Here is a 17,118-nt window from a genome sequence, read left to right on the forward strand (position 1 = left end):
ATATTATCATTTCATCACTTAATAATAAAATAAATTGACATGTAATTAGAAAATTGCAAACGTGGAAAATCTTGATAGAACCTTTATCGAAACAATAATATCTTGTGTAGATAGAAAGATGGTGAAAATAGATGACAACAACGTATTATAATCCGGGAAACAAACAAAAGTTAAGGCAGAAATTGCGAATAATAATTGCGTAAAATATCATTTATTTAGTGCACAGCCGTCGCTATCCCTCTTCATATCTTGAATTTCAATTTAATCATCTTAAATTCAATTATGCTACTGAAGTTTTTATTTAATAATAATATAATATTTATCTCTCTGCTCGTCGCCTCACATATATTTCGTGACTATTATACACATATACACACAACATACATACATATAGAAATTCAAATCCAATCATATTGTTGAAATTAATTTACTAGTATTATTATTTATCAACATGAATAACAAAAAGTTGTGTTGTTTAATCTCCGTGTTGAATAGATACAGGGTTATGTATATCTGAAATCGAGCCCCTCTCAGATTCAACTTATTCAAAGGATTTAATTATCAATCCAGAGGTGATTTTGTTGTTATCATTATTTGATTTCATCTTTTCATGAATATTGCCTTTGTAAACGTAATTGTTGTTAGGGTTTATGATATGATGTTATATGTCATTATAATTCGTTTTTATGTTGCTTTATTTCATGAATTTTGCATTTAAATGTTTAGGGCTTTAGTTAGTGTTATGAATTATGATATGCTTGTGTTTGTATGTATCCTCTGGATGTTTTTACCTGTTTGTTAAGTTTTGGTTTCGTTTTCGCATTCTCGATATTGTGGAGGAATTTTAAAATGAATGTTACTTGCCTTGCAGTTGTTGCCTGCTAGGATTTGGATTTTGCGGTGGTTAGTGTAATAAAGGGGAATTGTGGCTTATGGGCATCCCTGGCGCTAGTTAGGAGCTCTGTGAGCTGACCACAATGAGATCATGGATTCCTCGAAAGAACGAATCTTCAAATGTGTCCAAGGATTTCTGGATGCCTGATCAGAGTTGTAGAGTCTGCTACGAATGTGATTCTGTCTTCACACTTTTTAACCGCAAGCATCACTGTCGCCTCTGTGGAAGAGTTTTTTGTGCCAAGTGTACTGAAAACACAGTGCCTGCTTCTGCTGATGATTACAAGATTGGTGCAGAAGATTCCGAGAGGCTTAGGGTTTGTAATTACTGCTTCAAGCAATGGGAGCAGCGGAGTGCTCCTGTCAGTTCTGGTATGACTGCGACTAGCCCCGGTCTCAGTAAATCACCTTCAGCAGCAAGTTTGGCCAGCACCCAAACCTGCGACAGCAGCACCAGCAGCGTTGGTTCAACTCAGTACTCAACAGGGCCATACAAGCATATACAAAGTATATCTAGTATGAGTCCTCGTTCATCTGCTAGATTGGACCAAACAACATGCACGCAAGACCAAGGAGCCAGTGTGGGAAAATCAGATTGTGTTTGCACAGATGATATTGGTTATAGCATGAACAGGTAACTGTTGATTAAAGTTTTTTGATTTCTAGTGTTGTGTTTGGTTAGGGAGACCGAAATGGAATGACTAAAAATAGATGAAAAATAATAGAGGTAGGAGGAAAGTTTTGAAAAAGTTGAGTGAGTGCAAAATTGTTAGGATGAGATTTGAGAAGAAAATGAGTTTAGGAAGGAATGGAGCATTCCTTTCAAAATGGGGGTGTGATCTCTAGTATAGGGTGTAGGGAATGGAATGGAGGAGGGAATGAAATTTTTAAACATTTGCCCATAACATAGTTCAAATTTCATTCCATTACTTCCATATTCATTCACCCCAACCAAACAAAACATTATAGTATATACAGGTTCCTTCCTGACATTTTGAAGGCTTAGTGATTGTAGAATAATATTGCCTCCTAGAGATAATAATTAAGTTTTTTAAAAACAATTTAGCAAAATAACAAATAATAAGATTGTAAGACACAATTTTCTTTAATATTTCTAGATGCAAAATTGTTAATATTAGAATTCATCAATTTTTCATCAACATATATTTCTCAATACATATTATGGCAAAGATTTAGCAAACTCAAGTATTGCTTAATAGATTTGCAATACTAATAATTCTTAGATAAAATTGTTGATTTCTGGAAATATACAGTGTACTCCTTTGTGAAAATTGGGCCCTCTAAAAATTTGGACCCCAGGAAGTTTAGTTGCCCTTTAAAAGCAACTTTTCTGAGCAGCAGCATAGCTTTTGCGGCAAGTTGTTATAGGTTTCACTATCAAATTTCGCCAAAACATTAATTTTTAATATTATACTTTAAAACATGCAAATATTAATTATAATACCAGATAGTCATCTGCTTTTTGCAACACTTTTTTTATAACACAACAGTTTTGAACGTCACTCACAAATGGAGCCTAAGTTCATCATTTATCACAATGACTGATCATTTTGTGGTTCAAGTTGTGTATGAGGCTGAAGGAAAAGTTTATTAAGTAACTAGAATTATCTTGACTGATCATTTTGTGGTTCAAGTTGTGTATGAGGCTGAAGGAAAAGTTTAATAAATAACTAGAATTATCTTCCAGAGTTCAGATGTATAATTTATGTATAATTCAGCCAGCATACAGAAGTGAAGATCCCGTAAGAACTTATATATAGAGCATAGTTTAGTTTATGTACGTGGGGGCAACACATGGCTCAAGGTTCACCTGCTCTTTATGTTATCCTATGCCTTCTCCCCACTATATGTACTCTCTGGAATAGAGATAAGGGTGTTCTCTTGAAATCATATTCTATTTAAAATTTTAAACTGTATATACTCCTTGCATAGTAGAGTTTCGGCTCTATTTTTTCAGTGGGGGGCAAGGATCCATCTTCTGTAGATAGTGTGCCCATTTCCATTCTATAAGTCTTTATTGGGATACCTATGAGTTCTCTTATTATTTGACCACTTTCCGTAATTGTGTTCATCTTATTTTTGCATTTCCAGTTATTGTATCTTTTAGTGGGATAGCTCACTTGCCTGTTGTGATCGTATTGGTTACACCGTTTTTATTTATGGTGCCAGGAGTGATGATGATGATGATGAGTATGGTGTTTATAAATTGCATTCTGAAATTAGGGAGTCAAATGCCTATTACAGTGGTATTCCGTATGATGAAATTGGTCATATATACGGATCAGATGAACATACTGATGGGGAAAGCATTGATATACACCATATTATTTCTACACAATTACCGGAGACTTTAGAAGTAGAGGGCCTTGAATTAAATAAGAAAAATGGAGAAGATGAAGTAAATAACTGCAATGCAAGTGAAGACGCAGCTCTACATGAGGCAGATGATACACGTCCTGAACCTGTGGATTTTGAGAACAACGGTGTACTTTGGCTCCCTCCAGAACCAGAAGACGAAGATGATGAAAAAGAAGGTTTTTCAATCGAGGATGATGATGATTTTGCAGAGGATGATTCCGGAGACGGGTACTTGCGCTCTTCAGACAGCTTTGGTAGTGGGGAGTTCCGTAATAGAGATAGATCAAGTGACTTGCATAAGAAGGCCATGAAGAATGTGGTTGATGGGCATTTTAGGGCCTTGATAGCCCAGTTGTTGCAGGTTGAGAATCTCCCAGTGGATGATAGTAAAGAAAGTTGGCTGGAGATTGTTACATATTTGTGCTGGGAAGCTGCCACGCTTGTGAAGCCAGATAAAAGCCAGGATGGAGGAATGGATCCTGGTGGTTATGTCAAGGTCAAATGCATAGCTTGTGGTAGTCGTGATGAGAGGTAAACCTTATATTTATGCTTATATGAATAAATATTACAATTTATTCTCAGTTAAACGAGGACCATCTCAGTGAATGTAGATATAGTTTTTTCGATGATTGTTCATGAATCATTATTTTGTTTTGTGTAAAATTACGAGATGCTTAAATCTAAAGTGTGCTATATAGATATAAGAATTTATCTTTTATTCAAGGTTGGTTTGGGGACTTCTGACAAGTGAATGTATTTTACAGAGAATGTTATACTAAAAATTTGCTAAAAGCAGTCAGGTACCAGATTCACATATGTTGACTGGGGGATTTCCTTGCAAATTATAACTTTGATTATAAATAAAAGATTTTATGTTTTGTGAATTATGTAAATCAAAGAAAGGTTTTTAGCATAATAATTTCAAGAACATATGGCTGAAATTGAAATTTTTATATAGCCATATTAGCTTTTTAAAGGTTTGAAATCATATCACTATATTGAAAAGGCCATCTTTCTTTACCCAGTTTTATATAAACTATAAAATGTCTATTCTAAAAGCCTTATTTTGTGGCATGCATGTCATGTTTTGTGTACCAAAAGTCCAAACCCAAACCTGACACTAAATATATATACATGTCACGCACTACATTCATTCGTGTCATTTTGGGTCATCTTTTCATTCATGCATGATAAGGTGCCATTATTCCGACTTCTGCAGCTATAGGTTTTAAATATAAACACATATTTATTGTTTCATAAACATGCCAATTTTGTTGATTAAATATTTCTGTTATAGGTCTTTAAACAGTTCTACTACATTAGTTTCACGCTTTCACATTAAAGTATTAATATTTATTATTTCTATAATTATGAGATTCTAACATTAGAAAGATATTTATATTAGTCATATGTAATTCATATAGATTTATATATATATTTATTTTGTGTAGTTCCATATCAGGTTGTGTACCTGAAATGAAAACTTAAAAGCGAACACTAAATCTCTCGTGTACTTTTGTCTTTTGCGTATCACAAATCTAAAGCCACACACTATTTCTGTGTTGTGTCTGTTGACAAAATTGACGGGCCTAGTACACAAGTATACATGGTTGTATTTTAACATAGATTTGTTTTTACTTTTAACTTTTTAGGATCTAGATCTTGAATAAAAGCCCATTTTTAAATCATTTTCACCTGGATCCGGGGACCTACCTAAGATCCTAGAATCCCCCCCAAATGACAGACAGATCAACCACCAAAGAAATAAGTTTGCCTTTGATGGTATAGTATCGTATATGTGTTTAAAGCCTTTCTTGTTGTGTATTTGACATCTAAGTTTGATCAATTGACACCATATATGTTAACTTCAGGATATATTTACAGAAGAAGATCTTAGATTATCAAGATTTACCTAAACTGAAATGGGTTTGTAGACATTCACCCGCATATTAGCCGAGGGCATTTACTTGTAATAATTATTTCCTGAACTCTGTAGAATTTAAATAGGATGGTCCTGTCTGCTGACTTGTAAATATAACTTATTATGATTTACTGGTCTTGATATGTGATTTCTGTCATCATAATTTGTTTTTTGACGAAATTATATATGTATATTTAGTGTGGTGGTGAAAGGGGTTGTCTGTAAAAAAAATGTGGCCAACAAAAGAATGGCATCGAAAGTTGAGAAACCGCGCTTTCTAATACTTGGGGGTGCCTTGGAGTATCAGAGGGTTGCTAATCACTTGTCAAGTGTCGATACCTTATTGCAGCAGGTTTCAACATTTTCCTTTCGAGATGCAGATAATTTATTTTATTCAAGTCCACAATGATCGAGCACTTCACAATTAATAAATTCTGTGACTGTTTTAGACCCTGGCTTATGAGTAATATTTGGTTTTCAGGAAATGGTCCACTTAAAGATGGCAGTCGCAAAGATTGATGCTCAACACCCTAATGTTCTTTTGGTCGAGAAATCAGTTTCTCGACATGCACAGGATTTCCTTCTCACAAAAGGCATATCACTTGTTTTAAATATCAAAAGGACACTTTTAGAAAGTATAGCTCGTTGCACAGGTGCACAAATAGTCCCATCAATCGATCATCTTACATCACAAAAATTAGGATATTGCGACTTGTTTCATGTGGAGAAGTTTGTGGAAGTGCATGGCACTGCTGGGCAAAGTGGGAAGAAGCTAACAAAAACTTTAATGTTTTTTGAGGGTTGCCCCAAGCCATTAGGCTGTACTGTAAGTTCTGAACACACCACAGAAATTGTTTTTTTAAATTCGATCTTGTTTTGAATAAGTAGGTTTATATGCCTTACAAACTAGTATCTGTTTTAATAAATTTTGGGGGTGAGCGAGAATCGAACCCCAGAACTTGGGACCACAAAGGATAAGCCTTTACCACTAGACTATCCCATCATGCTCTTTAAATGTGTATCTTATTTTGAATGGGTATGATGAAAAGAATACCAAACCCGGGCTTCATAATGTCTCTGCAGTTTTGACATATATTATATTGATAAGCATCAACATATGTTAACTTTTTAGGGTTGGAATACAAGAAGTTTTATTGGTTTTATAATCAACTACTAATTTATTTACAATAATTTTCTTCCAGATTTTGCTCAAGGGCGCTAATGGGGATGAGTTGAAGAAAGTGAAATATGTAGTTCAGTATGGGGTATTTGCTGCTTATCACTTGGCTGTGGAGACGTCTTTTCTTGCTGATGAAGGTGCCTCTCTCCCGGAACTTCCTTTCAAGGCTCCAATAACAGTTGCATTACCTGATAAATCTTCGAGTATTGACAGGTCTATTTCAACAATTCCTGGTTTTACTGATTCAACAGCTCCAAAGCTTCAGGGCAATCATAACTTAAGCGAACCATGTCAGCCTAATATTAACCTTTTATCTAATGTCACATCATCCTCCAACACTGCCTTATGCAAAGTTGATGGGCCAAATCCCTGTCACTTCAAACACCCTAGCTCCCAACCTCTAATTGCCGAACTTGGTGCTAGCTCAAGGTCTTCTTCTGCTTGCCCATATCATCCAGAGCATATTTCTCCAGAAATGCTCAGACCAGATGATCTCAGAGCTAATCATGCCTCTAACCAAGACAATAAGATGGGTATCAAAGAATCTATGGAGAAGAATTCATCAACCATTAGTAATCATGTGGCAGAAGATAATATACTTTCTAATAGCTTTGGGAAATCAGAAACAACATTGCAGGGTGTTGGCATTTGTAGTATTGATGGTACTGTAGTACCTTCAAAAAATCTAGGTGATTTAAGATTCTCCTCATCGGAAAATCATCAAGACGAGGCAGAGTCGCTCAAAGAAGACTTCCCCCCCTCACCCTCAGACAATCAAAGCATCCTGGTGTCTTTATCAACACGTTGCGTGTGGAAAGGAACTGTCTGTGAGCGTGCTCAACTCTTTAGGATCAAGTATTATGGTAAAAGTGATCAGCCATTGGGGCGGTTTTTGCGGGACCATTTGTTCGATCAAGTACTCTCCCTCTCTTTCTATACACACAATACAATGCACACCTTATTTACTTTTTACAGATTGAAATGATATTGACCATCATTCCTGTGAAACAGAATTACCAATGCCGCTCATGTCAAATGCCGTCAGAAGCACATGTGCATTGCTATACACATCGACAAGGAAGCCTAACAATCTCCGTAAAAAAGCTTCCAGAGTTTCTCTTGCAAGGAGAACGAGAAGGCAAAATCTGGATGTGGCACAGATGCCTGCGATGTCCTCGGATTAATGGGTTTCCTCCAGCCACACGGAGAGTATTAATGTCTGAAGCTGCATGGGGTTTATCATTTGGAAAATTTTTAGAGCTCAGCTTTTCAAACCATGCAGCTGCAAGCCGGGTCGCAAGTTGTGGGCACTCGCTTCACAGAGATTGCCTGCGGTTTTACGGGTATGCTTGTGTCTATTAAAAGTTTAGAAAGTTGTAGCACTTAAGATGCGATATCCAATGTGTAAACAGTTTGTCCTATGGGAAAAAAAATCTAAACACATATTAGAAAAGCTGATTCATAAGGAGGTTATAAGTCTGGGCAACTGAACTTTTTTGGCTGATGTTAGATGCAAGGAGACATCGAGCAATAGACTACATGAGACGCTGTTTGGAGAAGTTAAGACTTAACAGCCCTTAATCTGAAGTTGTATAGCCTGCATACTAACTATTGTGATTGACCACTTACCTACCTCATCTCTCAAGTTCCTTATTTCTAATTGGTTGATGATCTTGTACCTTTTTTAAGAACCTGTTTCTTGCCAGTCTTTATACAATAATAAGTAATAGGTGGAAGACAGTATAGGCATAGGAAACACGAAACTAAAAGTGGGAAAGGAAGCCCAGATAACCCTGTGCGATCCTAGATATATGTTTAATGGTGCTTATATCCTTTACCCACCCATTCCCCACAGTTTCCGTACTTGCTTATACTATTCCAACATATTGACTGATAAGTCCATTATATTGCCAATTGTCAGATCTAGGCGAAGATGTACTCTCTCCTTCATTAATAAAAGTTCATGCATTTTGCATTCGGATAATGCCTTCTTCGCCGTGTTCCTTATTTTTTTATTTCAATTTGTTCTGAATGCAGATTACATATTAAATCCGCTAACCACCCAACTAAGACCTTAATTCATTCCTGCTTAGGCCTATGCTAAGGTGTATCAAAATGAATCAATTATCTGACTCGTTAATATATGAAAAGTTCTAGCTTAATGTGAAGTTGCTACATCATTTTTAGAAGACTCAAATAGTCAGAATGTACGAATGTAAACAAAAAGGTTTCAGGCAATACACAAGACTGCATAAAGAAATGACCTGGAAACCCCTGTAATTAAATACACATTTCTAATTTTTAGGTCACTGACTAGTGGTTAATACAGTTATGAAATTGCTCAGTTATTTGACAAATTGCTTTAGTTAAAAAGTGAACCCAACTTCATATCTGGAACAGAATGTAAAGTTAAATATTCTTCTGCTGTTCTTTGTTACTTAATTTATATTTTATATTTGTATCATTCTCTTATCAGTCAAATTTTTGCAGCTTTGGAAGAATGGTAGCCTGTTTCCGATATGCTTCTATTGATGTAAATTCCGTTCATCTTCCACCTTCAACTCTTGAATTTAATTATCATAATCAGGAATGGTTATCAAGAGAAGCAGAAGAGGTGCAACTAAACTTGAATCTATGTCCCAATCTAGTTGCTGGCTTCAGCATCTATTTTGCTTACACCTTTGCTGGTCTTATAAATTATAGGTGCACGGCATGGCAGATCGCTTATTTGCTGAGGCGTATAATGCTTTTCAGAAGATCTCTAAGAAAATATCACTTGAGACGGTTGATAAGGTGTCTGAATTAAAGCATAAAATTGGCAAACTGGAGAGGATGTTGCAGGAGGAGAAAGCAGAATTTGAGGTACTTTGCATTCGGTTCCTCTGTACATCGCAATTTTTAGGATAGGTTTGCTTATTAAAGGTTCTTGTTAAGTACAGTTGATGCAAAGCCGGAGCATGTAATTTTTTGTTCAATAAATTAGGTAAAGCACACGAGTTAGTTTCACATATCGTTACACATATATACACATATATACAAAAGCATTTGCCGTGATCAAGACAAAAGTTGATTAGGAACAAAAAGATCGTATGATAAAAGCCACTGAAGTAGATGAATTAACGTAAAGTGTCATCATCTCATTTGTTCAGCTTAATGGAGACTTCAAAATTTCTTAATCTGAAATTCTACAGTAATGAAAGCTAGGTATCCTTAAAATTCCACATCTACTCATCTTAAGCAATTAGTGAAACGTGGAACAGAATGAACTCGTGAAGAGAGTTTAGGAGTAACTTTGTATATATACAGCATTTGATATACATGGTTTATTATTTTGTATAGAAGTATACATCTATATCCGAATTTCATAATATTTAACAATTTATTTCAGGTACCTAATTTGATATAATGAGATCACACGAAAATACTATTACATGACTCATCCTGTGATATGTGTAGTAACAGGAAGCACATTGTTACTTATTCTTCCAGCATTGTTTTTGTATACACACACAACCACAAAGAAACGGAATATTGCAGCTCTTAATGTTTAATGCGATTGCTTACAAATATTTACAGGAATCACTTCAGAAAGTGCTGAAGAAGAATATAATGGTTGGAAAACCAAATATAGACATTCTTGAAATAAATAGATTACGGAAGCAGTTAATTTTCCATGCTTATGTATGGGATCAAAGACTGACTTGTCTTTCCAATCTAAACGATAGTATGCAAAGAGATATCAGCAGTTGTGCTTCAAATCCGAAGGAGAAGCTAAATAAGTCTATTGAAAAGTCTGCTGAACTATCTAAGGCTTGTTCAGATGTCAGCTGCTCTGATTCTTCTCTTAAAACTGCAAAGTCTGATATAGCTGTCAACCATCCTGATGGGGTTCACAAAGGAACTACGGTTAACGGGGATAAGAATCGTAATACGGAGGCCAAGGATTATCAGTATTCAAACTTAAAGATAGCTGGTAAACATGACAGTTTAGTACCTGTTGGAAATATAGGAATGATCCTCCCTGAGGGGAAGTTCCCGCCAATAGGAAGTTTATCAGACACATTGGATGCTGCGTGGTCTGGTGAGAGTCTTTCAGAAAGTATATCACCAAAAGAGCATTCTTGTAACTCAGTCAATGCTAATTCTTCAACTTCTACAGAACCAGTCAAGAGAAAGTCGGAATGTAAAGATGGGACCAGGAGAGTAGAGGCAGCGTGTTCCCTTGACTTGTCGTTTCTTGCTGAGTCAGTGAATAAACCCAGTAGTTGGTTAGACATCCCATTTCTGTGTATCTATCATGCTTTCCAGCGAGATTCTTCAGTATATACTCAAAAGAGTCGTACATTATGTGAATATAATCCTACCTATATATTGTCATTTGTGGAGTTTGTACGTCAAGGCGGTGCTAGAGTACTATTGCCTGATGGTATTAACGATATTGTTGTTCCAGTTTATGATGATGAACCCACTAGTATCATATCATATGCACTTGTCTCACCGGACTACCACATCCAAGTGCCTGATGAGTCTGAGAGATTAAATGATGGTTTGGAATCTTCGTTATCTCTGCCTATCTTAGACTCTGTGAATCTTCTGTCACTCAATTCCTTTAATGGGACGACCTCAGAATCCTTGAAAACTCTTGGTTCTGCTGATGAGAGCTTCTTATCCATGTCCGGTTCTCAAGTTTCCTTAGGGTTAGACACGCTCACATACAATAACAATGTACATGCCAAGGTTTCTTTTACAGATGAAGGCCCACTTGGGAAGGTAAAGTATACGGTAACTTGTTACTGTGCAAGGAGATTTAAGGCTTTGCGGAAGATATGTTGCAACGAATTGGATTATATACGGTCTCTAAGCCGTTGTAAGAAGTGGGGAGCGCAGGGTGGCAAGAGCAATGTCTTCTTTGCGAAAACCTTGGATGACAGATTTATAATTAAACAAGTTACCAAGACAGAGCTGGAGTCTTTCATCGATTTTGCTCCAGAATATTTTAAGTATCTGTCTGAATCAATCACTACACGTAGCCCTACGTGCCTTGCAAAGATACTGGGCATTTACCAGGTATTTTTATTCTTAGCTGTTCTAATTGGGCCAGTCAATTGTTTTATACAGGATAATTTGTCAATCTAATATGGTCAAGGTCTAAAGTGATATACAGATTTGAGCTATTGCTGGTTTGCTTTATCATATTTGATGTTATGACTCTAAGCATATCTTTCTGAAAGTGTCCAACTTAATTCGTCATTTTACTGTACATATGGTTCTTAATATTACAAATTTCAGGGCATCTGGAAGTACATACTCTTGAACATGTTTTTACTCAACGTGGGATGCTTGTAAATAGAATCAATAACTCTTATTTTTATATTTTGCAGTATATACATGATATAAATGGATTATGTTACATGAATATTAGATGTTATAGTAGTTGTATTTATTTAATTACCCAGATTCAAATTGTAGATTATTGTAGCAATTTTACTTGATGACAGTGAGATAGAATTTAATTATTATGTGATGAGTTTAAATTGTTCTGGCCTCACGAGTGGGGAATGTTAAGGTGAGCCAGAGAAGTTCTGCGGAAAAATTCTCATTTCTTATCTCACATATTTTGGTCTTTTGAAATCATGGTGTCAACAATGTCTTATAGTTGGTACATTATTTTGATAGTATTTAAAGATTGCTTTATAAATCTAAACAATGTCTTTCTAAAGTAAATTGGAGTGTATATGATTGTAGGTGTAAGGTTGACACATTTCAATGAATCATTTACTTATAAACTGAATTGACAAGTGAAAAGAACCATTTCAAGCAATAGTGTTTACTCTTTAGGAGCTGTTTGGAAATGTTTGACATTGTTCTTCAAGTGTTGTTTTTTCTCTTTTCTATCTTTTTGTGTCTCTATGCTTGGATTGCATCTTCCTGGTCATCTTTTATTGTAATTTGTTTAATTTGTTTTATGTCTTGAAGGTGACACTGAAACATCTGAAAGGAGGAAAAGAGTCGCGGATAGATGTATTGGTTATGGAAAATCTTCTGTTCAGGCGCAATATCACACGGCTATATGACCTCAAAGGATCTTCTCGTTCACGTTATAATCCTGATTCAAGTGGGAGTAACAAAGTTCTGCTAGATCAGAACCTGATTGAGGCGATGCCGACATCTCCAATCTTTGTGGGAAATAAGGCTAAGCGGTTACTAGAGAGAGCTGTCTGGAATGATACTGCATTTCTAGCTGTAAGATTTTATCCATTATTAATATTCTATTGTATGTGCCACTTCTCATAGCATATTTTAGATCTTTGTTACTCACACTTAGGTGGAAGGGTCCGACATGGATATGTGTCCTAGTATGAAGTATCGGATTCAGTGAAATATTAATTTTCTTATATATGTTTATCCTGAAATAAGTGTCTATATCCATGTCCGAGTCTTAAGTGTCCGACACGGATACTCAAGGGAAATGAAGAGTTTGGGTAACAGAGGTGTGGATTTTGTGGATTTCATGCTTGGGGAGTCGCCCCTTCCCATTGGTGTATAGAACATCTGAGCATTATGAGCTAAAATTTTGAGTCTTAGGTTTTAGATTTAGATATGATTCATTTGAAGTTGAAATGACACTCTGAAAGAACAAATTTTTAGCTAGAAAGCGAAGTACTGTTGATGAAAAATAATAGGTAAATAGATGGAAAAAAAATCGAACCAATATGATGATGTCTAATGTATGTTATGGAAAATATAAATTGGATATACATTTAAAGAATAAAAAATGAAAATAGTTGTCTTACAATGACTGATCAAACCCAAATATATTTACAGCTAGGTATTTCCATGATACAATGTTTCTAACTAAAAGTTTAGTGGGGCTTTAGCCTCCGGTCACCCTCATGTAAATATGGCTATGCCCCTGCCTTTAGAGTTTGGGTGGGAAAATGGAGGTGGTTGTACGGAATTGAACGAGGACAATAATTTGTATATCATAAATTGAACTCTGAAAAGCATTGGGGCATTTCACCTTTTTTATTTTAGTGCTCGTGGTGAATGCTTATTTCCCAGTCTAATTCATTCAAGTTCTTACTGCAGTCTATTGATGTGATGGATTATTCCCTACTGGTTGGCCTAGATGAAGAAAATCACGAGCTAGTGCTGGGCATTATTGATTTCATGAGGCAATATACGTGGGACAAACACCTTGAAACATGGGTGAAGGCTTCAGGCATCCTTGGGGGACCAAAGAATGCATCTCCAACTGTTATTTCTCCCAAGCAATACAAGAAAAGGTTCAGAAAAGCTATGGCTGCTTATTTTCTCATGGTTCCAGATCAGTGGTCTCCCCAAACTAATGTATCTAATGATTCCTTGTCAGACTTTGGTGAAGATAGATCACCAGGTGTTACATCCATAGTGTGATATGTTGATAGAGACATACCAGTTACTCTGTATAGTTTACACATCTTCATCCTATTTTCTTGTACATTTGCAGCTCTGCCACCAAATTGTAGCATCCTTTGGAATTGATTTTTCTTTTCCTTTTCCCCACTTGTTTTGATTACATAGCAGAGGGTGAATCTCTCACGTTATCTATATGAATTTAGTTCTGCAAAAATAGTTTTGCATAGCTTTCTTTGGTTTCAATTCTTTCTGCGTCTCCTTTAGGGATGATTAGCAACAACTGCTATGTGTTGGTAAGTTCAAGAGTTGACCTCGCTCTTTGATAACAAGAGGTTGAACTGTGGATGTTAAAGTATTGGAGGGAATGCTTATAATGATTTGTTCTGTGGTTTGCTGTAAAGCTTTTGTCAAGTTGGCTCCATATTAGTGGTTCGAGTGTTTCATCGAACATTGATATATCGTTAGAAAAAAGGTCCTGAATATCACAATTTGGGGTTGAAATGCCATCAATATCATAAATATGGCTCTGGTACCGCATTAAAATACTACATCATATATCGTCAGATTTATAACAATAAAATTATAAAAAAGCTACACGATTAAGCGTTCTGCTTTGTTTTTAAAAAAATAAATTACAAACGCTAAATGATGTAATGTTATAGAATATAGATTGATATTTGTTGACATTTTCCGGACATGATATTAATCCATTATAACTTGAAATTGTGATAAAGAAGGTCAACACTCCAGTTAACGTGATAAAGAGGGCCAATGCTTGGTTGCTAACGCGTCTGTTTCTTATGTTGGTTAGTGGTTACACCTTAGACTTCCCTTGTGATAACCTTTCACTCAGCTGAAATTGTTGTCAGCAGTGAGGTCACTCCGTGGGATAATTTGGTTCTTAAGTTGGTTAGTGGTTACACCTCGACTTTGATGACCTTTAACTCCGCTGGAATTGATGTCATTAGGAAAATCACCTTGTGGGATAAAATTATGATAGGGTGTTATTAGATATTTCTACTCGGCAAGCATGATAAATTTGAGGTTGTTATCAGATATTGTGCATGTTTACACAACATTTGGTGCTCATAAAATGCTCAGAGCTTCATCAACTTAATATACAAACTTATGCTCAGGGACAGGGTGATGAATGATTATGATGATGTCTATAGAAACTAATGCAACTCAATATACAATTATACTAAATCTCAACTATCAACACAAATCCTAACTATCTGCTAACCTAAAACAATATAAACCCCAATTCCATATGTTGAGCCTAAATATATTTACATTCAAGCCATTGATCTAGCTGAATAAGTCGAAACGAACTGGAGTTCCTACGTCACCCTTCAACCAGCTATCGCCGTTTATGAACTGCCCTACTGTATATTTCAAGGCCTGGTCTTTCTTGATCACCTTAAAACCAGGCCAATTTACTCTCCTCTTCACATCAGACCCTGCTCCTTTGTTGTTATACTCTGCATAAAACAATGTACTAAGCGCAAACTTCCCCTCCCAAGGCAACCATCCTTGAGGATCAATAACGTCATCAATCTCCGTCTCCATGACTATTGTTCTTGAATACGCTTTCCAGGGCCTTCCAAGGTAACTCCTGAAGTTTTGCTTTTCGGGTGACAACTCATCATCTGCCATTATGTGACAGTTTTGTAACACAAGGCCAGTAGTTTCGCGCTTGTCTGACCTTCCCTGTGCAGTCACAGTGTTCTTTTGTCCGTCCATCGGTTTCCTAATGTAGATCAAACAGTTCTGGAGAATGGCAGCTGCATCACCAAAGATGAAATCAACTGTGCCTGCAATGTAGCATCCACGGTAGAATTGTCGATGAGCTTGGACATATAATGTGTCCTGGTATCCTTCCATGCGACAGTTGAGGAAAATTGAGCGGTCTGATTGGACTCTAAGGGCCACTGCTTGATGCTTTTCTGGTCCTGCAGTGTTTCTGAAGCTAAGAGACTGAGCCATGAACCCGTCTCCTTCAGCCGCTGCACATCACCAAAAGCGTCTTTTGTGACTTTTACAAACAATTATGTATAGGTAGTGTCTTGTACTAATTATATTCTACATATGCTAATTTGTTAACTTACCAAAAGTTGCAGTTTTGTAGGTTGGAACTCCATCAACATTGTTTTTGCTTCCGGAGATTATAGTCTTGAGGGACCCGTCGCCAAATATAGTGATGTTGGTCATCTTTTTAGTTACTATGACATTCTCTTCGTATACCCCCTCCTTGATAAAAATGACATACCTTCCTTGGTGGTTTTGAGGCACTTTATTTAGTGCATCATTGATTGTTTTAAAATCTCCGCTGCCATCTTTTGCAACTGTGACATCGGGCTTCTGTTTGGGAGGGTCTACTCTGAGCATTCTTCTCTCTTCAGCATTCATCCATGTAGCAGAGTTGTCTTCATGCGGCTGTTTGGAATCTGAGAGAAGACGTCGTTTTGGTTTCTGAATTGAGGAAAGAATGGATGACAATTGGGAGACAATAGCAAGAGCATTGCTGGTAAGCTCTTCTGAATCTTGTAAGGCCTTTTTCATCGCGGTCTGAGTGTCTCCCTTTGGAAAAGAATCCACGCAAGTCTGTTGATAAGACATGACAGCGCTCAGCCAATTGCTCAAATCATGTTTCCTGGAATCAAGTGATCCGATATCTTTTCCACCAACCGTGGTTGCAGAGCTATTGATTTCTTGTTTGGCATCACCAATGACTTTTTCACAAACCTCAAATGCTTCTTTCTCTGTTGGGGTATCTAGTTTCAATTTTGATTGTTGATTCATAGCCTTGTCAAGCTCATTTGAGATGATGGAGATTGAAGCCTTAAGCAGATCTTTTGGTTGATGTTTCTGTGAAGGGTTTGAATGAATAACTTTCCCCAGACTCTTCTCACAGGCTGCCTTGTAATCCGTAGAAGCACATATTGTTTTCGCCATCTTTGATGATTTTGTTACCTCATTATTTTTATCCTCAGTTTTCTTGGTCGGCTTCTCTGTTTCTGCATTGCCTGGATTATTAAGATCCATACAAACAAAGGCGACCACAGCAGCTACAACAACAACGCCAACAACAATGCCAATCGCGATCTTCTTTTTAAGCTTCCGTTCTTTCTCAATTCTTTTCTGTTCTGTTAAAAGGTCAAAATCTTGAAATGCCATGGTAGTTAGTTATATCTGTAGCTTGATGAATGTCGAGTACCTCAGACAGAGGTCTCTCTGCCATGGGTTCTCGCCAAGGCAGAGGCAAATGTAATAAAATCACCGAAAAATTACTTTCCTAAAAATTTGTTGTTCATCTTGCCTTGTAGCGTTTTCCTTTTGCATTTTT

At 36.5% G+C, this 17,118-nt stretch overlaps 2 protein-coding genes across 2 annotated transcripts; one reads left to right on the top strand and one right to left on the bottom strand.

The window, feature by feature from the left end:
• Nucleotides 1-352: 352 nt before the first annotated feature.
• On the top strand, nucleotides 353-13,915 carry LOC108195847 (1-phosphatidylinositol-3-phosphate 5-kinase FAB1B). The gene is made up of 12 exons (XM_017362839.2): nucleotides 353-572; nucleotides 872-1,528; nucleotides 3,085-3,804; nucleotides 5,393-5,546; nucleotides 5,676-6,020; nucleotides 6,397-7,290; nucleotides 7,386-7,717; nucleotides 8,865-8,988; nucleotides 9,078-9,236; nucleotides 9,951-11,441; nucleotides 12,351-12,617; nucleotides 13,464-13,915. Exons 2-12 carry the CDS (start codon nucleotides 978-980, stop codon nucleotides 13,788-13,790), a joined length of 5,364 nt encoding a protein of 1,787 aa, XP_017218328.1. The 5' UTR covers nucleotides 353-572; nucleotides 872-977; the 3' UTR covers nucleotides 13,791-13,915.
• Nucleotides 13,916-14,839: 924 nt separating this feature from the next.
• On the bottom strand, nucleotides 14,840-17,091 carry LOC108193308 (pectinesterase). Its single transcript, XM_017359911.2, has 2 exons — nucleotides 15,881-17,091; nucleotides 14,840-15,778 (listed from the first exon to the last, which is right to left on the bottom strand). Exons 1-2 carry the CDS (start codon nucleotides 16,947-16,949, stop codon nucleotides 15,081-15,083), a joined length of 1,767 nt encoding a protein of 588 aa, XP_017215400.1. The 5' UTR covers nucleotides 16,950-17,091; the 3' UTR covers nucleotides 14,840-15,080.
• Nucleotides 17,092-17,118: the final 27 nt, after the last annotated feature.

This window comes from Daucus carota, chromosome 7, assembly GCF_001625215.2.
Source record: "Daucus carota subsp. sativus chromosome 7, DH1 v3.0, whole genome shotgun sequence".
Lineage (NCBI taxonomy): Eukaryota > Viridiplantae > Streptophyta > Magnoliopsida > Apiales > Apiaceae > Daucus > Daucus carota.

Excerpts from the sequence above, each read along its gene's own strand:
- LOC108195847 (XM_017362839.2), top strand. The coding sequence starts at position 978 with ATGAGATCATGGATTCCTCGAAAGAACGAATCTTCAAATGTGTCCAAG. Across the intron at positions 7,718-8,864 it reads GATTGCCTGCGGTTTTACGG|CTTTGGAAGAATGGTAGCCT; the intron begins GTATGCTTGTGT and ends AAATTTTTGCAG. Across the intron at positions 9,237-9,950 it reads AGGAGAAAGCAGAATTTGAG|GAATCACTTCAGAAAGTGCT; the intron begins GTACTTTGCATT and ends AAATATTTACAG.
- LOC108193308 (XM_017359911.2), bottom strand. The coding sequence starts at position 16,949 with ATGGCATTTCAAGATTTTGACCTTTTAACAGAACAGAAAAGAATTGAG. Across the intron at positions 15,779-15,880 it reads CTACAAAACTGCAACTTTTG|CGGCTGAAGGAGACGGGTTC; the intron begins GTAAGTTAACAA and ends GGTGATGTGCAG.